The sequence below is a fragment of the Petaurus breviceps genome, unplaced genomic scaffold (genome assembly GCF_028583685.1).
Source record: "Petaurus breviceps papuanus isolate PSGF00001 unplaced genomic scaffold, PetGlider_PUasm1.0 174, whole genome shotgun sequence".
NCBI lineage: Eukaryota > Metazoa > Chordata > Mammalia > Diprotodontia > Petauridae > Petaurus > Petaurus breviceps.
The window spans coordinates 39,484,031-39,509,232 of record NW_027185761.1 but is presented as its reverse complement, the minus strand read 5'-3'; the positions used below and the strand labels follow the sequence as shown (position 1 = coordinate 39,509,232).

General features: G+C 41.7%; 1 protein-coding gene across 1 annotated transcript in view; it reads right to left on the bottom strand.

Moving 5' to 3' along the window:
* PDZRN3 (PDZ domain containing ring finger 3) overlaps positions 1 to 13,389 on the bottom strand; it is a 285,242-nt gene extending 271,853 nt beyond the window's left edge. Inside the window, exon 1 of the mRNA XM_069084083.1 lies at positions 12,281 to 13,389. Within this exon, the coding sequence (XP_068940184.1) occupies positions 12,281 to 12,997 (717 nt within the window). The 5' untranslated portion in view covers positions 12,998 to 13,389. The remainder of the gene's footprint in view (positions 1 to 12,280) is intronic.
* Positions 13,390 to 25,202: the final 11,813 nt, after the last annotated feature.

The window sequence follows — 25,202 nt, the reverse complement described above, 5'->3', positions numbered from 1 at the left end:
ATCAACAGTATCAAATATACCCAAGAGGTTAAAGAGAACGAAAAATGGCAGCCTAGGGGCAGGGCTGGTAGTGTCACTGGAATGGGTGATTAGACCATTTTTGACACGGAAAGAGAGTTTCAGTAGAGAGTAGTGAAAAGCTATAATGCCCAGCGCTAAGGAGAAAGTGAGTGGTCAGGAAGTGGAGGTGCTGGGAGCAAATAACATCTTCAGTGGAAGAACACTGGGACAGTAACTGAATGGAACAAAATGGTCAAGAAAGGCCATAGACAGCTGGAAGGCAGGGAGAGAGGGAAGAAGGGGAGGAGGGAGGGAGGAAGGGAGACAAACAGAGACAGAGACACAGAGAGAGGGGGAAGGAGGGAGAGAAAGAAAGTGAGAGAGAGTGAGTGAGTGAGAGAGAGTGAGAGTGGGGGGGGAGAAGGAAAGGAGGGATTCAGAAGATGTGGGCTCAAATTCAGCATCAGACAGAAGTTATGTGTGTGTGGCCATGGGAAAATTACTTACATCCCCAAAGTCTCAGTTTCCTCATCTCTGCACAATAAGGATACTCATATTCTCTGTTGACTCCACAGGGTCACTATTAGGAAAACCTTTGCAAATGTGAGCTACTATTATTTTTAGGACTGATGAATCTTCATCTGTACAATGACTGGGTTGAATTACATAATCTTTAAAGTCCCTTCCAACTTTAAATCTTATTGGTTCCTGAGTATGGGTATGCAACTGGTATCAGATGTGGCAAAAATAGATACCAACACTGGGGAATAAGTACAAAATGCCACAGTATTGTAGGGGAAATTGCATAGTTGGCAGAATTAAAAACAAAAGAGAAATACTAGAAGTTAACTTGCCTCAAAGTTCTACATTAAATCATTTACAACCATCACTCGCCACATGAATATAAGCCATTACTGGCTGCAACATATAATAAATCAGGAACTTAAAGAAAACAATCAAAAAAATCAGGACCACTTAAGTAGGAAAGGATGATAGGTAGACAGGCTGAGCACTCCACTGATACCCTCTTGATGTCAAGAAGGCCCCCGGTTGCCTGGGTGCACCCTCTATGGTGAACCTAGGAGAGGATGGAGACAGGAGTCACAATCTGTAGCACAGGCAGGGATGCTTGAGCTGCAACCTATCTTACTGCATGGGGATAACCACACTGATGAGATCGCAGCGCTATCTGAATATCTGAGTTTTATTAAAGAAGAAATGCTAACATTGTACTTAGCTTTCTCAGTTTTAAATAAATATTCTTCAGTAGTGTTGATTCATTTTCCTGGCCCCAAGGTTCAAATACCTCACAAGGCTTAAAGGCAGCTAGTTGGTATAAAAATTATATTCCCATCACTCAAGAAATTCATCAATGTAGGAAATACATTAATATCCAATACTCTCATTAGTGCTTTGCTCCTCATGGGTTCAGAGATTGTAAATAACAACAGCATCTTTCCTTTGAAGAACAGAATTATCATCCACAAAAAAAAATATTTTTAACAGCAATAACTTACATTATTGGTCTGCCTTCACCCACCCACCCACCCTCACACACACACACCCTCACACACACACACACACACACACACACACACACACACACACACTGCTGCTGCTGCTCCTTTTCCCCCTATTACTACTTCCCATCCTGCGATTGGCTCTAATGGTATGACAACTGATATACTATATCAAGGTTCCTATGGTGGTACTTCAAGAGAGAGCCCTGTGTTCTCACTGATGCTGGCTCCCACCCCTTCCAGCAATGCTTCTCATCCTCTGGGACTCTACTCCATGTCCTCCCATTAATCTCCCATAAGGAGTGCACCCAGTATTGCTGAGGGCTTTCCAACAGAGAAGGGGTTCTTAACCTTTCTTGTGTCATGGCCCCTTTGGGCAGTCTGGTGAATACAACGAGTCCCTTTTCAGAATTCTTAAGTAATTGAAGGAAATGCTAAATTTCAGTTAGACGATAGTGAAAATAAACATGTAACTTTTCCCCCATCTAAATGAATAGACCTTCCCCCCAAATGTATACACAGAACCCCTCCCAAGGGACCCTTACTCCAGATCTTTATAATGCTTGAAATTGCAGCACCCTACCCCAAATCACTCTGCCAGAGCCAAATAAACTCAAGTGGAAAGTGTGAACGATTACCTGGCTCACTCACAGTCTCTCTGCTACTTTACAATGTGGCTTCCAACTTAAGGTTAGAGTTCTAAAAGTGTCTCCATTTCTCATCCATCGTGAAGAAACTGATGACAACTCATCTTGATCGTAGTTTTCTTTCTATGTGATGTACCCATTTGTGCAGGTCACACACAGTCCTTGCCCTTTCAGCAAGTTAAAAGAGGTTCATCCGCACCTCTAAAACCCTACCGAAAACAGGACAGGGATGTACAACCTTTGCCCTCATTTAGAAAACATCCTCAGGATGGATGAAATCATGTCACCTGAGTATTGGGCAAATCTAAAAGACTGAAGATAACAAAATGTTGAAGATACCCTGGACCTCAAATCCTTTTTGGGATCTGCCATTAAAGTAACCATGAGACCTTGGGGAAGTTGCAATCTCTCTGGATCTCACTTCTACCACTTGTAAACAAGGAAGTTAATTCTGAAAGTTCCTTCTACCTCCAAAAAGGACAAGGGAAAAAATATGAGGGCAACTTTGCCTATTAATGTCTCTCTCTGATCCAGTACTTTCAAAGACAAAAGAACAAACACTGGGTAGGTAAGTCAAGGTAGGGCTGGTAGAGCTCTGTGGTATAAGGCTGGGAGCGAGGGGATATAAGGGCAATGCCAGAGATAAAAAAGAGTGGGGCCCAGCTTACCCAAGAGACAGCTCTGGTAAGTACCCGGCACCAGCTGAGCAGATAAGATTCTAAGCAAGCCCAGGAATGAGAATTGTCAAGATTTTGTTCAGACCTGGGAAGAAATGGATATATGAAGTATAAGACATGTGGCTGATAGAGGCTGAGTACAAAGTGCCAAGGTAGATCAAGGGATGGTGTTGGCCTTAAGGTAGAAGACAGAAGCTGTGAAAGGAATGAGGATGAAAGAGTGGTGAAATGGAGTAGAAAGAACACTGCATCTGGAGTTACAGGATCTTCCCATTCCCTAGCTAGGCAGTGCAATGGATAGAAGGCTGAGTCTTAAGTCAGGAAAACCTGAGTTAAAATTCAGCTCAGAAGCTTATTAGCTGTGTGACCCTGAGCAAGTCACTTAATCTGTCTGCCTCAGTTTCCTCAACTGCATAATTATAGTAGCACCTATCTTCAAGGGTTGCTGTAAGGCTCAAAAGAGATAATATTTGTAAAGTCCTTAGCATAGTGCCTGGAGCATAATTGGCATGTTCTCTTTTCCTCGGCTGGCAGGTTTCCCTCGTGAAGGGAACAGGGATCTGGGAGAAGGGACAAAGGACAGGGTTTTCTGCACCCTACAAAAAGACGGTGTGCACAATGGTGGTTTTCTCCTGTTTTGCAATGGAGATGTTCACGGGTTGTCTTTCTTCCTTTCTTGGCCCTTGAGCTGTCAAATTATCTCAAGTCAGTCTGACACAACACTGAAAGAGAAGCATGAGTTTCTGAATGCTCATCCATAAGAACAAGCACAAGCAAAGAATGAGGGCTGAATAGCTACACTGGTTTGTTACAGAATCATCCACGCTGAATTTAGAAAATGAAAAAGGTCACTCGATGCTTTAAGTAACGTGAAATGAAGGAGAGAGTCTATTGTGCTCAAAGGAAATTCCCATTTGTTTCTACATCAGTAGAACAAGGGAATTTCTTGCTGCAAATCCAGATTGGGTTCAGAACACCATGAATTTAGAGCACGAAAGATGGAAACATATATCACTCCTAAAACAAAAACAATGAAAAATTATTTTTGACCATATATTACAGGGATCCAAAATTTGATTAGTTAACAAAATATAAGCTTAGGAAAATAAGTTTGGGCAAATGAAATGACTGAAAAGAATGAAACCTGTTTCTAGCTTTAAAAAATAACTCTTTCCAGGGACGTTTTAAAAAAGTATATCTTGCTCTGTGTTTATAGTCTCCTTTCTGCACTGTATTATTCTGGCCCCATTATCCTATGCCATTCAAGATTCAAAAGCTTGGAAACTGGCCATATCCAGATGAGTGCAAGGGCTCTGGGAGTCAGCTGATGACAGTGTCAATGCCAGCTCTCCTAAGACTTTTTTCTGCACAAGGATGCATGGCTCCTGATTATCCCTGTTTCCAATTGCCCCAACTGGAAGCTTGCCCAGCATGTTGTGAAAGATGTAACTGACCGGCTGGGTCATGCATCTGGGTGACACCACTGACACCTTTCAGTTTTCCGGAGATTATGCAAAGTTCATGTCCGAAGATGCTGCTGGTGCCGAAGCTTTATGCAGACAGTTGGGAAGCAGCCTGGGGGCTGCTGATGAACTGACAAGAAACACACAGGAAATTTAGAACTCGGTGGTAGACATAAAGGGGATTTTGGACAGTAGGGGGTGGGGAGAAAATGGAAAAGAGGCAGTTAGAGTTGCTGGGAACAGTAAAACAAAAACAATTATGATAATAATGAGAGCTAGTATTTACACCATCTTTCAGGGTGGAGAACACATTTGATCCTCACGACCACCCTGGGAGGTAGGAGCTGTTATCCCCATTTTACAGATAAGAAAACTGACACAAATGGGGTTAAGTGACTTGCCCAGAGTCACACAGCTAGTAAGTGTCTGAGGCCAGATTTGAACTCAGGGCTTCCTGATTCCAAGTCCAATGTTCTACCCCCAAGGTCACAGCTACATATAAAAGATTGCAACAGTGAAGAACATGCATGTCCTCATTCAAAACATTTAAGGGCCATTGCCATAGGTTTGAGTGTCCCCTGTGAAGATCCACATTACTCTCTTCCCCCACAGCCTAAACTCCAGCTAAAGTGACTTTCGAAACTTTTCTCGACATTTTCTCCCTTGCCTCCATGTCTTTCCACAAGCTGTGCCCCACGTCTGGCATATTACTCTTCCTCAAATCACTGGCTCCCATCAAGGTTCAAGCTCCAGGGCCACTTCCTCGTAACACCTTTCACGACACCTTAGTTATTTCTGCTTCCCCACCTGCAAACTTTTGTTGTTGTTCAGTCGTTTCTTTCAGTCATGTCCAAGTCTTTGTGACTCCACTTGGGATTTTCTTGGCAATGATACTGGAATGGTTTGCAATTTCCTTCTTCAGCTCATTTTACAGATGAGGAAACTGAGGCAAATGGGGTTAAGTGACTTGCCCAAGGTTACACAGCTAGTAAGTGCCCTAAGGCAAAATTCTAAGACTGTAAGTTATAGAAAAATTGCAGACTTGCAACAGTGTTAGAAGTTTCACACACCAGACATCCCAGACACCTCCTCCCCATTAAAAAAAGGTTCTTTAAAGAACAGGTCAAAGAGAAAATATTTATGGATGATATGAACAAAAGGATCATCATTGGGGCACTCAAACAATTTGCAATATGGGTATCCTTCCAATGATACAGATGGTGACACATCCATGTCTCCCCATCCTGTGTGACTCTGCTTCATGTCCTCACATCAGTTCACCATGGCAGCCCATCCAACATTCCCCAAGTTCTCTTGACATTCTAAGGATACCAATGGAACATAGAGGCTCCATGAAACAAAAGCAAAAAAATTGGGTTAAGGCATAAAAATAAATGGAGACTGGATACAATGGAAGTTAGTTCCAGATGGCAAGAGTTTGGGATGTGGGCCTTCTACCAAAATAGTACTTAAGAAGATGTGAAGTGATAAAGGGAAGCAGACATTCAGACAAAAAGTGAAAAAGTGGTTCAGTGGATATAGGGCCTACAGAATTTTAAAACATCCAGGTTTAAAAACACCCATCTGATCTGGGCCAGAATTTAGAGGATCATAGATATGGAACTAGAAAAGGCCTCCCAAATCATTGAGTCCAGTGGTGCCAACTCAAAAAGAAATAGGGCCCATTAAGCTGTACAAAAGGATCCCTCCGGTCACATATTGACTTAGAAAGCCACACATATTTCTTTTTTTTTTTTTGACACATCATTGCAGTATAATCAGATAGAAAGTACATTTAAAAATTGTTCAGCATGCACCGGGAGTGTTGTGGGCTGCATGGAGGCCATGACCTCATGTCTGACACCTCTGATCTAGCCTAACCCCTTCACTGTACAGAGAAATGGAGGCCCAGGAAGGCTGAGTGATTTGCTACTAAATGTCTGCGGCTGAATTCAAATCTTCATCTTCCTAAATTCAAATACAGTGCCCTTTTCACTCTCCCATGTCCAAACTACCTTTTTCTTTTGGAAATTCAAATAAAAAGGTATAATAAAGACAAGCTTCCTTCCCAATATTTCCAGTAATAGCCTTGCCTTTTTAGACGTCGTGCTGTTTTCAAATGGCCTCAGCAGAAAACCTCAAGATGTGGGCTTCTCTTTTTTGGCACATCTGTTTCTCGGTTTGTATGGCTGATTTTAACAATGTTCCATCTGCTTTTTTGTTTGAACATCCACCGATATCTAAAAATGAGCGCTTGATGGTTACTGGGAAACCAGAGACAATGCCTTGCTTCCTGTTTTAAAGTAGTCATACATACCTCTTCTTGGGCATGGAAAGAGGTGGTTTGGAGAGGTGCAAAGGAGAAGAGGTTAAAATAAAAATAGCCATTTTTACTATTTGGGGACATTCTTATCTGAAACACAACAAAACCAGAGCAGGCCAATTTCTACTGACAGTGAAGTTGGGAGTTCTTATGACATCACTTTATAGCACAGAAACCAAGCTTTCCAGTTAATTATCTCTGATAATTGGGAACGGCATAAATACAAATCATTGAAATGTCCTGATGATCAGAAACTTAAATTGTCATAAGTCCCATCATGTTCCCTTGGGCCTTTCACCAGACAGGCTAAGAAGCAGAAGAACAGGACAGAACATCAAATCTATTTTCTTTCTGCCCAATGTTGACAATATTGCTAGCAAAGTCATGCAGCTGGCCAGAAGTTTATAATTGGGAGGCAAAGAGTCTGCATAATTCATAAATGAGATAATGCACTCTTGAAAAATGTGTGGCTATTTCTTTTTCATGACAATCATTGCAAATTGAGCAAGTGTTTCTTTAGAAATTCCTATTTTTTTGTGGTTAATATGACTGTGCACATATAGCCTACATCAGATTGCTTGCCATCTTGGGGAGGGGGTGAAGGGAGGGAGGAGAGGAAAAAAATTTGGAACTCAAAATCTTATAAAGGTGAATGTTGAAAACTATCTTTACATGTAATTGGAAAAAAATACTATGATTATTTGGGGGGGGGAAAGGAAATCCTTTAAACAAACAAACAAACAGGAAGTGTAAAAGCAAATTCTTTTTGTAGTACCCACCTCCACTTCTCCAATGTTTTGCAGCTTTCTTTTTTTTGGAGGATAATAGGTATTCAAATACTTTATGGATTAGATATATACTGGAACCTGACTCAGTTCCCATATAGGAGTACTAAGGTAACCTTTTTATGAGCTAGAACCATATCTAGTCATGTGACGACACTCCTAAGAATGGTATTTCTGCAAGACTTCAGGATATAATCACCTACTTTCCATAACTGGTCTCAAAATACTCAAATGAGAATCTCATCTTTAGATTCTAGTTTTGAAACAATTATCCAAAACTAATGTTGCATTGACCATCACATAAGTAAACCTAAATAACAGTCTTTGTTCCAAAGGCCCACTATAAAAATAACAATGAAACCGAACAAGAAAACACTCAATCCCATCCATCATTTTCTCTATATAAACAATGTTCTACCATTTCCTTTTTTATAATAAAGTTACTAGAATATTATTAAACACAAGAAGTCTACCTAATAAATAGTTAAGGGCCTTGTACATAGTAGGTATTCACTAAGTGTTAAAAAAAAAAAAAACTTGATCAAGAAATGATGAGCCATTATAATGCAGAATGGAATATCTGGATGACCCAAAGTTGATTAAAAGCTTTGGATCACATTTCCCCCCAAAAGCGGAATTAGTACTTGAGGAGAGTTGTATTGGGAAGTCTACAACACTAACATTGAAATGACTCAGATAAATCAGGAGGGACCACTGAGAACAGCGATCTCTTCCTGGACTTATGTAGATTTCTAATTACTTGTTGTTTGATCACCCATAACTAACACATTTCCCACAATGTCCTTTCTCTTATTCACTGAACCAAAGAGAACAGATGAATACCACACAAACATAGTCTCTCATTCTGATACAGAATGACTCAATTCATCCTAGAATAAAAGGGCCTGGATTCAAATCCCACCTCTGAACCTTTACTACCTGTGTGATCCTTGGCAAGTCACATTGACCTCCTTGTGCCTCAGTTTCCTCATCTGTAAAATTAGGAGATTAACCTAGATGGCCTCCTTGGTCCCTTCCATCTCTAGATCTATGGTCCTAAGTTGCTAATACCAAAAGATTATGAGAGAAGGTCAGAGTCTTACTACAACACCGCCCTTTCGATGCAGGCATGCTCTGAGGCCTTTTAAGTAGAAGTGTCTTATAAGGAAATGATCTGGGTGTTTTTATTGCATGGACCCCTTTGGATGGGGCCCAAAGTGGATGCATCTTATAATCCATTCTCACCATCTAGCAAATACTCTAAAGGATCATTCTATGATAAATTCTGAAATGAAAGTCATAAAGAGAAGTCAATTCCAACTCCTGGACAAAATTGTTCACTCATCTCTAATTTCTAATATTTGCAGCACATGGGTTCTCAGTGCCTAATTAGGTGCCTTGTACATGATAGAAGCCTAATAAATACTTATCAATATAAGATAAAAAAACAGGGCGGCTAGGTGGCACAGTAGATAGAGCACTGGCCCTGGAGCCAGGAGGACTTGAGTTCAAATCCAGTTTCAGACACTTAGCACTCACTAGCCATGTGACCTTGCATAAGTCACCAATTGCCCTGCTCTGGCCCCCCTCCAAAAAAAGCAAAAAAAAAAAAAAAAGATGAAAAAAGTGTTTTTCCCCCCCCCCCCCATGAGTGGCTGAAATCAAATGGATTGGCCAGAATGTCATTTAATTAACTTATCAACAATATAGGGAGAGCACATTGTGTAATGTTCAGCCATAGAAACTCTACTGAGTGGTGTGCAATTTCAGACAGTTGGCTCAAGGTGTTTCCCACATCTGGAAAAGCTTTTAATACAACTAAACTGTCAATTAGGTTCACTTATTTACAGTAGTTATAAAGAACAAATATATTTATGTGATGTGGAAGCTATGAAAAACTTGCTTTGCCCGGATGAAAATCTTGAACTGAGTCCAGATTGGCAAAATATTTTCTTGGGCAACTATGGATAATGGGGAGGGGGAGGGGAGAGAATAAGATCCATTTTTTTTCAATGAAGTCCATATTGGCCTGGTGATCTGTCAAGCATTCATATTCTCACAAAGGACACAGGTCTTTGGATTTCCAAGGAGATAACAAATAAATGCCCACTCAACAATAGGGCATTTCAGTCAAGCTGACAAGATGGGTTCAGTTGAATCCAGAATATTTTGCTCTCTAGAGAAAAAGCTATCAGTTCTTGATCATTCAAGAGAAGCAGTCTTAGAACCAAATGGGTGAATGACAAAGAGAAGGCCTGAGCCAGAGCCCAGAGTCACAGACCCAAAGCAGATGAGAGTTATAAGAAGCCCCATTGTTTTTAGGATAAAGCAGTGGAGGACTAGAAGCTTTTAAGTGACTGATCGAAGGTCAAACCCATTAGATAGAGTCAACATTCCAATCCCAGCCAGGCAGCCTTTTCCTCTGAATATATTTTCAAACAACTCTGAAATGAAGGGGACATCACCAAGCCCATCTTGGCCCTGAGCCAATGGAGGGGACACCTTTTAATACCTTATTTACCTCCTGACCAGTTTTTTTTCTTTACTATTCAAAGAGATTGCTGAGATAGATTAAATGATATTTGCTCATTTAATGGAATACTTCCAATTCTTTTACAGCTAGTGCTTATATTAGAATGAGGAGGGGGAAGGAGGGCATATGATTTCCTAACTGTAGGGAACTCCCTCTACCAATGCAGATTTGCCACTATTTTGCAACCTACAACCTTAAAAAGCTGCCTGGGGCACCTGAGACATTGAGTGACACTACATGAAACTTGAACTCAGGTCAACCTGGCCCTCTAGCCACTACACATACCCTAGCTGCCTCTCCTAGTAGCTATATGCAACATACAATGAAAGCTGTAAACATCAAGGGAGTAGCATCCGGAATGTAAAAGATAAAAATACTCATCTCTAATTCCAAATTGAGAAAAAGTCTTTTTCTGACTTTGAATTTGAATACTGACTTTGAGTCACAGTAGCACATTCTGTGGCTAATAAAAGGTCCTTAAAAAGTTCACCACACCATAATCTAGTAGTATGGAGTGGCAGATTTAAAAACAAAACAAACAAATAAACAAAAACAACAGTTTAAGAAGGCTTGCTTGGCCAGGGACCATGAAAACAAAGGGTTAATTTGACTTCAGGAGATGGCTTGATATCTTCCAGGTTTCCCTAACACCTAGAATATGCTGACTGTTGATATGTTCTACTTCTGAGACCACCGAAATCATGTGAGCAACTTGGTGTCAGTCTTTTTTTTTTTTTTTTAATGGATGACCTCAATTCTCCATCAGGGGCGAATAAAAGCCCAGAGCTCAGCACCAACTTTCAAACGAGAAGTTTCTCTGTGCAAGATTACATAGTAAAGTCTTGTCCAAACAGCAAAACCCTGCCCATGATCCTCATTCCCACCCAATTGATCTTCAAAACATACAGTTTTGAGTAAATGTATCACATTTTTTGAGTCAGAGAGTTTATCCAAACACTCTAAAATGAAAACAAAAAGGCAAGAAGAAATAATAAACTGGGTTAACAATGAATGATATATGAACTCCAGGGGAGTGAATGGCTTATTTATAAATAAAAGTATCACTTCAAAATATTCAGGAAGTCAGAACTGCAAGACAAACTTTGGAAACCTATTAAGTGCCCACCACCGGTAACACTGGGAGGATAAGCATCAGGTAGGATTAAAAATAGTGTTTCTGTTTTTATTTTGGCAACACACCCTCACACAGCCCTTTTGTGTGCCTTCCGAGCCGAGCCGGTGGTGAGTAGCTGAGCTGTAAATATTTGCCCTTCGCCCAGGGTCCGCCAGCTGCTAAGACTGCAGCTGACAGACAGACATGTCTGTGGGCGAGGAAGGAGAAAGTATGTCTGAAAAAAAAGGGGGGGGGGCTCCTAGCAGACCTTGATGATACATATGCCAGGAAACTAGGGGGAGGGGAGTGGCCCTGGGGGAAGAGTTCAGCACCAAGGCAAAAGTAACAAAGCTACCGCCCAGATCCCCTCATGCCCACCCGCATTCCCCTACTCCCTCCCCATCGGCCCCCGGAGGGTGTCCCAGAGTCCGGGTGGGCTCAGGGCGAAGCTTCTATTCCCAGATCCGCATCTGCTCCAGTTCGCCCCGCCACAGGCAAATAACCCAGCCAAAGCGGCGGCGCCCCCATTACCCTCCCCTCTGTCCCCACCCCCACAACTTTCCCCAAAGCAAAGCATCGAATTCAGCGGGGGTGGGGGGTAGAAGGAGGGGGAGTCTCCACCACCTTTTTTTTTTTCTGCTTGCAAGAAGTACTGGCCAGGAAGCCTTGTCTGTCTCCTCCAACCCCCCACTGGAGAGGGGAAAGAGGGAGAGAGTTTGGAGAGAGAAGGAAGCTGGAGAGGAGGTGATAGGTGGACAGGCGGGGGTGATACTGGGAAGGAGGGGGCAGTAGAGAGTGGAGAGGGTGTGATACTAGAGAAGGGGGGGGAGAACTAATGGAGAGCAACACCAGTGGGGAGGGGGAAGTAGCTGGAGGAGGGGGGTGATAGCTGTGGAAAGGGACTATAGTTGGGAGAGAGGGGACAGGAGCTAGGGAGAAGGAGCTACAGTTAGGGCAAGGGGGTGGCCATAGGAGGAGATGGTGACTGATGGAAAGGAGCGATAGCTGGTGGAGAACGGTCGACAGCAGAGAGAGAAGGACGATGCTTGGAGGAGAGGGGCGATAGCTGGAGGAGAGGGGGCGATAGCTGGGGGGGGGGGGGGAGATGGGACACTAGTTGTGGCGACTAGCAAGAGTGGGAAGCGAGCGATGAGAGCAGGGGCGTGCGAGGGGGGGGGGGGTGGGATGTGGGCCAGGGCGTCCCTCCCCGCGCCCTACCTTGCTGCCCGGGGAGGCGACGCTGCGGCTGAGCGAGTCGAGCCGGGCGCTATACTCTGTGAACTTCTTCTGGTACCGCAGCGCTGTCATCTGCAGCTCCAGCTGCACCGCGGCCAGCTGCGCCACGAGCGACTTCTCGCGCTTGCCCGCCCGCAGCGCCTCCTTCTTGAGCTCCTTCTCCAGACCAGCCACCTTGGCCTGCAGCGCGCTGCTGTGCGCCTTGAGCGCCTGGAAGCAGCAGTGAGCGCCGGGCCGCAGCTCGCCGTGGGTCAGCACCAAGCCGCAGCCCTGCTCGCACAGGCCGGCGGGCCGCGCTTCACAGCGCTCGCGCATGTGGCTGTCCACGTCCTTGAGGTTGAGCACCTCGCCGCAGCCCGGGTGGCGGCAGCGTGCCGGCGAGTAGTCGCACATTTCGACGTGCTCCCCCAGCTGCTGCAGCTTCACCACCCGCTCGCAGCCGCGCCCGTGGTGGTCACACTTGATGTCCAGCTTGAGGATGAGGCTCTTGAGCGGCAGGACGTGGTTGAGCTCCTTGGTGGAGATCCGCTGGCACTGTACCGGGCAGCTGCCCTGCTGCACTACCCAGGGCAGGACGCAGCCGGCGCAGAACACATGACCGCACGGGGTGGTCAAGGGGTCTTCCAAGACCTTGTTGCACAGATTGCACTTGAAGTCCGGGTCCACGTCGCCGTCGAAGCGATCCAGCTCGAAGCCCATGGTCTGCAGGCTTGGATACTGCTTGGTCGGAGAAGGGAGCTTGGGGCCAGCCTGGGAGAGGGGGGCGCGGGGCCGGCCGGAGAGACCACACACACAAAACGCTCAGCCTCAGCCGCCGCCGCCGCCAAAAGTTTCTAAGAAATGCCCAACTCCTGGGAGCGGTGGCGAAAGTGGAGCGGCTCCTCCGCCGCCGCCGCTCGTCATCGGGAGAGGCGTCCCAGACAGGCTGGCTGCGCGGCTCGCTCTCCCCGGACTGAGCTAATTGCTCGAGACTTCCTTGGAAAAGGCTGGAGACGAGTTCTCTACCGCATTTGCGCGAGTTAACGCGCAGCTTTCTGCCGGAGGCAGCCAGCCTCTCCTCCCCCGCGCAGAAGGGGGCGGGGGTGAGGGTCAGGGTGGGGAGGGGGCTGGGGACCCGGAGGGAGGAGGGCGATCGCCTATGGAGTTCTTAAGCATGCGCAGGGGTGAGGCTGGCGATCTAGGTTCAGTTAACTTGGGACAGGGGTGGGCGGGGGCGGGGGAGGGGGAGGAGGAGTGGGCACTTTCCTTCTCTCCCCTCCCACCCCACGTCAAGTTGGAAAGGATGAAAATAAAGCTTAGAGAGGGAAAGCGAGGGAGAGGGAGAAAGAGACCAGCAAGATGCAGAAAACTTCGCTTCTTTTGTTAATAATACCGTGCATCTCAGAAGTCGTTTCAAGGCTGTTCCCCCCCCCCCCCTTTTGCTTTTCTGGTCCTTATGCTAAGAATCTGGAAAGAAGAGTTTGCCAAAGCTTATGTTCTTTATTTCAAGGGTAGTTTGAGGGGAGGGGGGGGAAGTCTTTTCCTTTGACTTTTTGCTGGTTTGTTGTTGTTGTTGTTGTTGATCGTATAAAAAAGGCCCGGAGCAATAAAATCTCTCAGCCTACTTTTGGAAGATGTGGACATATCTGGGTTAGCCATCTTACTGGAAACTTGTCAATCTTTCAGTCAGTAAACATTTATTCTGTGTCCACTCTGTGCCAAGCGCTGTACTCAAGCCTAGAGACGCACAGATAGGCAAAAACAAAACAGACAAAAACTCTGTTCACAGGGAGCTCATCGGTTAATGGAGGAGACGGCAGGTAAACAATTGTATATAAATAAAATATATAAAGGATAAATCGAAGATGATCAGAGGGAGGTACTAGGTAGAGTCCAGAGGGCTGGAGAAAAGCTTCCTGAAGAAAAATAGGATCGTAGCTGGGACTTGAAGGAAGACTGAGGATGAGGAAGGAGAACATTCCAAGCAAGGGAGACAGTCACTGAAAACTTGGACTGCTAATTGTTCCTATAAGATGAAGAGAGTTTAATTGTGGAATTTTCAGTACCTTCACAGCCGTAAGGGTCAACACAAAACAATCCGATAGGTTTTTGGATTGTTTTAAAGCGCTTGATGTTCTAGCATCTTTGGGGATATGGAGAGGTTTTTCTTGCTCCCAGGCTTAGTTCAGGAGTTCAGTCATTTTTTCTTCCCAGTCATGTCCAAGTATTCCTGACCTCACTTGAAGTTTTCTTGACAAAAGTACTAAAGTGTTTTGCCATTTCCTTCTCCAGCTCATTTTCAGACTAGGAAACCGAAGCAAATAGGTTAAGTGACTTGCCTAGGGTCTCACAGCTAGCCTCTAAGACCTGAATTAAACTCAGGAAGATGAGTGATCCTAACTTCAGGCCTGGAGTTCTGTCCACTGCCCCACCTAACTGTCCCTAATAAGTGTGTGTATATGTATGTAAGTATGTGTGTATATATGTGTGTGTGTGTACATACATGACTATTCAAGAGCTAAATAGAACTACTCCCACCTATTTTGTAGTATTTGGAGCACAAGGAGGTTTAATAATAGTATGTAGAAAATTGGTGATTTCCTTAGCTATAGCTTTAAAAAGATAATGTAAAAATCAGGGTTCATAGGAAAGAGTGCTTGATTAGAATTCACTCTTTCAGACCAGATTCGGAAATGTAAAATTCAGAGTTGTGCATAGAAGCATTTCTGTGGATTGCAAGCCCAAAATTGCATCATTTCTTGTGGAATTGCCCTCTTTACATGCTCTCTAACTTTAGGGAGAGCACCCTGACTTTTTAAGGAGAAATGGTTTTCTCCATGATCCTAATAGTTTCTTGTTGTTTAAATGACCTTTTAAAAAAAGGGATAATGCCCATTTGTTTCCCTCGTTCTTGTTATAGACTTTCCCACCAAATTCTTCCCCAGCATCTCACTGTGATATAAAGGTGACTCCAGGTCTTCTCAAACACTGGAGCCGGTGCTCTTACTCGCTGGGCTACCTGGCCGCCCCATAAAGGTGACTCTTAAGTTCTTCAGGGCTAACTTGAGAGAGGTTCATCTCCCTCTCCCCCAGAAAATGGTCATCAAATAAAGAATTTCATCAGCACAGCAACTTATAAAAAATCATCTGCTAAAACAGTGGTTCTCAAAGTGTGGTCTGAGGAAACCTGGGAGTCCATGAGTTCAAAACTATTTGTATAATAATGCCAAGACATTTTGATTTCCATTAGGGTAAGTATCAATATCTATAGTACACATAAACAAAGGTTTTTGAGGAATCCTCAGCAATTTTTAAGAATATAAAGAGTCCTCAGACAAAAGAATTTGAGAGCAATGGTACTAAGTCATGAAGGAGTTGTGGTAGAAAGAACATCCATACTGATGAATTCATAGGGTTCTGAAGGATCATAGTATGACTATTGACAGATTGGATAAACAGAGTGTTTGCAACTCATGTATGTAATGTTCAAGGTTAGGTTTCATTGTTCTCTGGCTTTCTAAATAGGAAGTGTATTGCTTCCACCAAGTTCCACTTTTGGGTCAGCTTCACAAGAATGCTCATTAGTGTGGACAAGGCAATAATTTTCACACCCACATCCGTGATTACAAAGAGTGATGCTCTTTCTGCATAAGGGCAAATGTGTGTCTGATTAAATGTTGCTCCCTAAAAAACTACATCTTCAACACTTTCTAGGCACCAAATGGAGGAATCAGAGTTGTGCTAATGATGGCTATGTTGAGAATGATAACCTCGGGCAAATTCCTACCCTGAATTTCCTCAGCTGTCAGATGACAGGGCTGGGCTAGATGCCTTCAGAGACTTTCTAGCTCTATTTCCATGATCCTATGAGCATAGGCCATTTTGTAATCCAGGTCATTAGACATGCTGAAGCAATGGAATTGTTGGTTTACTTTGGGCTGACCTTATCAAGAAAAAATCAGAACAGGATTCATGCAACTCTTAATTGGTGAACTGGGGGAGAGAAACTCCTTGAAGTGGGAAGGTAGATGCCTTAAAGTTTTGTCCATGCAACCCCTTTGCTTTTCATGGTACCTGGCATCTAACAAATGCTTGTTAATTGATTGACTGATTAAGAAAAGAAATGATAATATCATAGAATACTAGAGCTAGAAGTGACCTTAGCTACCATCTAGACATTTTACAGATGAGGAAACTGAAGACCAAAGAGATTACGATAAAATATTCAATTTAATTCAACATGTAAGTATGAAGGACAGGCAGGTGGCATGATAGATAGGACACTAGGCCTAGAGTCAGGAAGACCAAAATTCAAATGTGTAGACAAGTCATTTAACTTTTGTCTGCCTCGGTTTCCTCAATTGTAAAATGAGAATAATAATAGCACTTACCTTCCGGGGGTCATGAGGAATAAATGAGATATTTGTGCTTAGTACAGAACAGTAGGTGATTAGAAGTGCTTATTCCCTTGACTACTATGTGCCAGGTGCTAGAGATACAAAGACAAAAAAAAAGTCCCTGTCCTCAAGATCTTAAATTCTACTGAGGGAATAGAACCAGTAAACAGCTAAGGAATACGAAGTGATGTTATTTTCACTTCAAAAGTGAGATTAGCAGTAGTAAGCAGATTGAGCCAACAGAGAGCAAACACAGAGATGTGACCTAGCTGGGGAAGAATGTTGAACTGATGAGTTCAGAGCCACCAAAGAAAACAGAAGGAACTACAGGCAGTATTAATGACTAGATCTAGTGGGGCAGGACCTGCTAGAAATGCAGCCACATTTTTAAACATTGAACAAATAACCCCTTGATTTGCATAATCTTTGAAACGGAAGAGAGAAGCCTATATATTCACTTCAACAGACACTGAGTAAAACTATGCACTCTATGAAAAGCATTGTTCTAGGGACCTGGCGTTCAAAGACAAAAACCTAACAAAAACTCTCTGCCTTCAAGGAGTATTCTGGTGTGTCTAGCTTGCTGCTCAATTAGAGCCTGGTCGAACTTTGTAGATTATTCCTGATAATTTAGGGTCTCTTCCCTTCTTTTCCCACCAAATTCTGGTTATTGTCCCAAAGCCAAATAGAAATCCCCATCCCCCTATATATATATATACACAACTCCAAGGCCACCTAATGTAAAACCCCCTTATTGTAAAGATGAGGAAACTGAGCCCAGAGGGAGGCTATGGTGTCTTGCTGAGATGACCCAAGTAGTATCAGACAAACCCAGGTCATTTTTACTCTGGCGCTACTACTCTCTTCACCATACTACAAGATCTCTGGAGGGTTGTATTATATGATCTGCATCTTTCCTTTCTACTACTGTGAATAATCATCACTTAGTGATGTGTGTGTATGTGTGCGGGTGCCCTGATATATAAACACCCAACTTACACCCCATGACCCATACAATTAAGAACACATCAGTTCCCCGAGGCCAGATGGACCTTCTATGCGAGGAAAAAAAAAAAAAAGAGGGGGCACTTTTAGCAAATCTATAGGTTCAGAAATTAAGGAAATGTGAATTTATAAAAATCAGGGGAAAACAAACAGGACCCAAAACCGTTGGGGAAGGGGAAGGCCTGATGCTGGTAAGCACAATCTACCCAGCTGGGGATTTCTAAGCTCAAAGTATCTTTTTTCTTCTTTGCTTTCAATTCTTACTTTGCTTATTAAAACTACCTGAAATTTTACCAATTAGAAATTCACTTGAATTGGCAGGCTTTTTTTTTAATGTAAAGACCTTGAGAAGAGTTAAGGAGTCATTCACACATGAGTATAAATTAGTTCAAGCAGATCTGTCTTCTCCCTAACATTTAATTGATCAGTTTCACTGAAAGATGGACGGATTTTAATTGAGGGAAAGGGATGAGAGATAATTTTGGAGCACTGAGCTCTTCTTGGGGCTAAGGCAGACCAGAGACCTTCCCAGAGGGGTTCAGGGGAACAGAGAAGCACTACAAATATTGGAACCTGGGGCAGCTAGTACTTGGAGCCAGGGCATCTTAAGCATGGTGTCTAGCATATAATAAACACTTAATAATAGTAATTCACAGTGCCTAGCAATCAGTGATGTTTGTTGTCTCTTGCTGCCTCTTGTCTCTTTTTACCTCCTCAGCACTTAGCACTATGCCTGACACATAGTAGGTGTTCAATAATAATTGATTGGCTGATTGCTACTGTCAGAAATCTGATGATTGGGCTTCTTGAGGGCAGAGACCGTCTTTTGTCTTTGTATTCCCAGTGCTTGCTGGCACAGAGTAGGCGCTTAATAAATGTTTATTGATTGATCGATTTCTGATTTCACAATTCCCCTTGTCCCTACAATGTGTTATATCTAGGAAGCTTCCACACTACTTACCCCCAGACTCTGCTTTAACAAAAGGAAGTCAAAGAACTTTGTGCATTTCATCATTTTTTCCTAGGGCCATCTGGGTCCCTGTCCAAAAAAAAGGACACAATGCTTTCTTTGCTTTCTTCTGTCTTTCTTTCTCCTTTTTCTATTCTTTTCCTTTCTACTTCAGTAAAGATGTATGAAATACCTACTATGTGCAAGGCATTGTGTTTATTTCTCTTCCTCTATTTCCTTCTCATTCCCCCTTCATCATCCTACCTAATGCCATTATTGCTATAGTTGACTTACAGCATGAGTTACACTGGCTTTTAATGGATTAGCCTGGGAATCCTACAACCAGGGGAAGATGGTTCTGAGTTCCCCACTATTACCCATAAACTTCTATTACACAGCTAGTCCTCCAGCAACTTACAAATGAGTTTTTATTTCACAATGGATGAGCAAATTAGGGACTACCCATACATTTGGTTTTATAATATTTATGTATTTGTGTATGTGTACGTGTATAAAATCATAGGATAATGAATTTGTAGATGGTAGGAACCCTAGAGACAATTTAGTCCAACAAACAGTTCTAGCTGTTTTTATAGATGAGGAAGGTGACTCCCAGACCCATCAAAACTGAGATGTGGCATTGGTAGAAATGAGGAAAGTCTGTGTTCAAGTTTTGCTTGTGATACATACTAGTTCCATTGTAGAAAATTTCAGGAAACCAAGAAGGTTATTCTGTTTGTTTTACTTAGACTGGAATGATCCCAGACTGGGTTATTAATTCTAAAGATAATTAATGAAACATTACCTAGAAAAATGCACAATTCATGTATTATATGAGAGAGGGAAACAGAGAGAGAGGAGACAGAGACAGAGCTAGAGACAGAGAGGGAGAGAAACAGAGAGAGAGAGAGACAGAGAGAGAGGGAGGGAGGGAGGGAGAGGGAGAGAGAGACATGGAGAGGGAGAAAGAATGTAATTATTCTGAATTGCAATTGTTCTCCAACTTCTGGTCTTAGAGAGGAGATGATGTCTGGGGACAATTTAAGAGGTTAAATAATTTGACAAATATCACACAGCCAACAAAATGGGTCAGAGTCAGGATCCAAATCCAGGTCTTCCTGATCCTCAGGTTTTTTTCCCCTTCCATTCACTACCCAGTGCTACTTCCCAATTATAATTTACATTTTTTTAGTAATAACCAAGTGATCATACAATTTGGGATTTAAAGCTGGAAAGGTCATCAAAGTGTAGTACAGAGTCCTAGATTTGGGGTTTAGGGGACTTGAGTTCAAATTTTGCCTTGACCATTTACCACCTGTCAGAATTTAGCCAAGTCATTTAACTTTGCAAGGACTCAGTTTCCCTTTCTGTAAAATGAAGAGTTGAAGTGCATGAATTCCAAGGACCCCTCCAGTTCTAGATTTATGTTCCTATGATCCTAAAAGGCCAGAGAGGCTGAAGGGACTTGCACAAGGTCACAGAGATCGTGGATGACAGAACCAGGGTTTGAACTTGGGTCTTTCACCCCCATATCTAATATACAGAAATCTTAAGGACTTAAGGAACTTCAGAAAAGTGAATGAGAGATTTTCTGGTTTAAACAAGCAGTGCAGTTCCTATAATATTTAGCAGCATCTTAACGTGTAACTATAGGAATATTTCAATTTGGACATTACATTTTTCAGTCATTTAATTTCACTGTGTTGGTGTATGTATGTGTGTATATATATGTATATTTAATATTTAAATATATTTAAATAAATATATTTAAATAAATTAACTTTTAAATAAATCTGCTCTTTGAAGTAGGTACAGAACCACATTGGGATCTAGGAACTCATTAATTTTAATTTCTGCTCTGGTGCAGACTCCTTTACTCTCATTTACTCTATAAAATTGGCATCATCATCATCATCATAATGATGATGATAAGAATAATCCTGTCTTACCTAACGTATCGTAACGATGGCTGATTAACTAATTTTTATTTATAAAACACCCTGAGGAACTCCATCTAATTATTTTAAGGTGATTAGGAAGACACAGTCTTCTGCTTTCAAGTATGACAGGTTACATTTTAATTTTACTCTTTCCATAGGGACAAAACATTACAAGCTGCTTTCATCTGTTGTCCTTCTGCTGATTTATTTAACTGACAAAACACAGGAAGAAGATAATAGTGACTTTCCCTTGATGCCTGGTCTTCCAAACACCAAATGTTCTGTTTTTATTATTCAGCAGAATTACCGCATCAAAAAATGTAGAGAAGATAATTTTCCATGCATAGTTTCAAACTGCAGAATGGATGGACCTGCTCACAGCTCTACAATGTTATACTAGAGTATAATTATCTCAATATTCTGTTATCATATCTAAGGCTTTCTAAAAAAAAGAAATGGGCTGTCTTTGGGGAAAATAGTCTGCCCTTCTCTTGAGGCCTTCAAGTAAAGGCCGGATAACCCCTTTTCAGGAACAATCTAGAAGAAATTTTTAGCTGTGATGTTGGCTAGATGGAATATAAAGCTCCTTCCAACTGGGTGGTGTAGTGGATAGAGTTCCAAGCCTACAATCAGGAAGATTCCTCTTACTGAGTTCAAATCTGGCCTCAGATACTTCCTAGCTGTATGACCCTGGGAAAGTCACTTACCCCTGTTTGCCTCAGTGTCCTCATTTGTAAAATTCTGTAGAAGGAAGTGGCAAACCACTCCAATATCTTTTCCAAGAAAACCCCAATTGGGGTCACAGAGAGTTGGACAGGAGTGAAAAATGACTGAACTTAGACTATGAGTCTGCAAGTCCTGTTACTGAAAAATAGAGGATTCCTCGAAAAGTCTTACTTCACTTTTAAGCACTAAGACTTTTTGGGACAGCCTGTACAAATCACTCTCTTAACTATCAAAAGACAGTTACAAGTGTGAGCATGATGGTTTCTAGGCCAGATAGAGAAATGGATGAGAAGCAACTTGTTATAGTAGATGGACACTTAAGCTTGGAGTGTGGAGGACCTGTGTTCAAAGTACACCTCTGACTCTCAGCAAGTCACTTCACCCGTGGCTGCTCCAGGTGTTCAGCAAAGACTAGAATTCACAGTAACAGCTGCAAATCTGCATCGTTGAAATCAGAAATCTCCATTAAAAAATAAAAGCAGGAGAGAGCTGGATAGTGGGTCCATTAATTCCTTCCATATTTGTATTTTTCAATTAAAAAGTATAGAGGACACAACTTATTTATCCTTAATGGTGCCTGGTTGATATTTGCTCTTTGGTATGCTATATTTTTCTCATATCTAATGATGAAAATGATTTCTATTCTATTTAGTATTGGTATAAAGAACTATAACATTGAAAATGTATCTTATTTAGGCTATTTTTTGGGGGGGAAGCGGGGCAATTGGGTTAAGTGACTTGCCCAAGGTCACACAGCTAGTAAGTGTGTCAAGTGTCTGAGGCTGGATTTGAACTCAGTTCCTCCTGATTCCAGGGCCAATGCTCTATTCATTTTACCACCTAGCTGCCCCTAGGCTATTTTTAAAGTGGCACACTCATTTCATAATAACCTTCCTTCTCTCTTAGAACTAAGAAAACCAGTTGATCACAACCATCAGACACAGAGACCCCATCTGATGACATGGGTCACATTCTATACCTACCCTTCTACCTCTTTTTTTGTTGTTTATTTTTTTGCCTTTTGGAGGGGGGAAGGCAAGGCAATTAGGGTTAAATGACTTGCCCAAGGTCACACAGATAGTATTAGGTGTCTGAGAGAGGATTTGAACTCAGGTCCTCCTGACTCCAGGGCCAGTGCTGTATTCATTGAGCTTCCTAGCCACTCCCCTGCTGCCCCTTTACCAAGAGGAGGGAAATAGGTTTCATCATTGATTCTGGACCCATAGCTGGGAGTCGCATAAAATCCAATTTCTGATGAGTTTGGGCATTGTTTCCATTGACATTATCGAAATAATTTTATATATCGTTTTTCTGGCTCTGCTTTTTCTACTCCAAATAAATTCTTGACAAGTTTTCCATTTTCTCTGAACTTATTATTAGTAATATGGAACTTTTTTCATATCATTATTGATAGTTCATATTTCTTTTTTTGAAGTCTACTTATCTATTTGGGACAGATAGAAAATTGTTTAGTCATCTAATAACCAAATGAAACATAACATAATAGTCTAAAATTTTAACTTTCAACGTAGTGGTTTAATTTCACTGTTCAATCTCGTAATTGGTCCAAGGTTGTCATAAAAAAGCAATGAGTATAGTAACATGGTAGCATAATCTACCCCGGGTAACTGTTGTAGTTAAGCAAAAGGAAATAACATTTAACACTTCCATTGCCTGTAGGTATTGTATGGGAAAAGACAAGTAACATAATTACAGTGACTTGCTTTCTCTATATGGACAAAGTTCATTATTTGTAACAAAACAAAACAAAGCAAAAACAAGCTCCAGATGCTGTTCTATTTTCTGCATAGGTAAAGTGGAAAATGTGTTCCAATGCCATCACATTCTCTGTAATTTTGTCAAAGAGTACATTTCATCTTGATGGTCTATGACGAGCTTTAGAAGAGGAATATGAAAAAGATGAAAGGAATCACTGCCTAGACAGACACGAAGGGGACAGTGAATCAGTTTGTCATTGGTGGGAATCTTTGTAGTAACATATAATTTATCTCTGTGTTGTGCAAGCTGAAAGATGAAGATAAAACTAGAGTCAGGGAGTTCGTACTGGATTTTCTCTTCTTCAGAACTACAAAGATGTTGATGGTTCTGTGACCTTTGAGCTGATTTATAAATATATATGCACATATATATTTAATATGAAAAAATGTATATATATATTTATATTTAAAATTGCTTGTATTTTCCAGGGAAGATTACTCACCGGGAGTGGAAATGCCTGACTTCTATTTATCTCTTGTTGAGGTTACCAGGGGTTCAGAGTCTGGAGATTATAGGTTCCAAAACTTGATTTTATCTGTTTATTCCAGGATGATTAGGATGCAGGAGACTGATTCAGGTTAACCACACTCACAGTGGTTTGATTGTCAGATACTGTAGAATGCCAACTTGCTAATTTATATTGAGAAATATCCCAGATGGAAATACTCATAACAACTTGTCAGTTTCTCTTCTCAAGAAGAAAGCCTACTTGGAAAGCCAATTTAATACCAGAGGGTTACTTGGCAAACACAGAAACTGGATAAAGGGGTTTAGCTCATTTTCTGTGCTGTACTCTGAGCCTCAGTTTCCTCATATATAAAATGGGGATAATAATTATAGCAATAATAACTACCTCTTTGCATTATTGCAAGGCCCAAATGAGATAATCTATGTAAAGTGCTTTTCAAACTTGAAGTGCTATGTAAATATCACAGTTGTTTGTTATTTTCATGACATATTTTAAAAAATATTCTCAGTATAGTATCATAAAGCCAGGATAACATAATTCTTCCATTTTCCCTACAGGTCCATAGCTACTAAGTAAAATGGAAAAACTTCAACTTGTCAGTGGTGACCCCCCAGTCCCTGTGGACAGTGTTAGGTAAACAGTAACAAATTTTTACTACCCAACAATCCTTTCTGAATATTTGACTATGTCACTATAAGCTTCAGATATTACAAAATTTATGCAAGACAGATGGCTGTAGTTTCTAAGATTATCTTTTATCAGTTCCATTTTTAATTGATGTCTTTTTTTAGGGAGGTACCCAATTTCCCTGGCAGTGATTTATCAAATGTCATGGTCTTATCAGCAGTATGCTTATAAACCATCTTGTAGGGTGGGTCACTTCTTAAGCCAGCCAAAATGCCATACAGTCTGTCAGTCATTCTTAGTTTCAGTTTCAGAAGGTGATTTTTTTTTCCTTTTGGTCCTTGTCCCCTCATTCTGAGAGCATGGTTCATTTGGAGACTTCATTTCTGCCATGTGCTAACCATAGCAGCCTGTAATGACAGGGATCATAGATTAGCTGTAGCACACAGGCAAGAGAAATAAAGCCAACAGCCTAGAATGTATCTGTCACAAACAGATAAAGAAAGGCCTAGATCTTAGATTTCAATGGATAATGAATGATATGTTCTCTTCTACCAGGTCCAAATGTTCCCCCTACAAATCTCCTGCATAGTATGTCAAAGTTTTGTTTCTCTAAAATCTTCTACCAAAGTCCTACTCCATTGCTTCAGTAAGGCAAGGAAGAGACCCAGTATTCTCTAAGATTATATACCATAAGGCCATAAATTCTGACAGACTTGTTCAAACTGGAAATGCTTCTATCTGGGGCATAAGAATGACTAGCATGCCTAGTCAACATGGAGATACAGGTATGTATCTTTATTTCAGAACAATTGCTGATCTGCATTGGTAGAACGTATTTTCTTTTCTGGCCATTCCCTATGCTAATGAAATCACATGTCTCATCTGGTCTGGTCCCTACACTCTATATACATACACATAACAACATATATAATATACATGTAAACATATATATATTATCTATCTATCTATCTATCTATCTATCTATCTATCTATCTATCTATCTATCTATCTATCTATCTATCTATCTATCTAT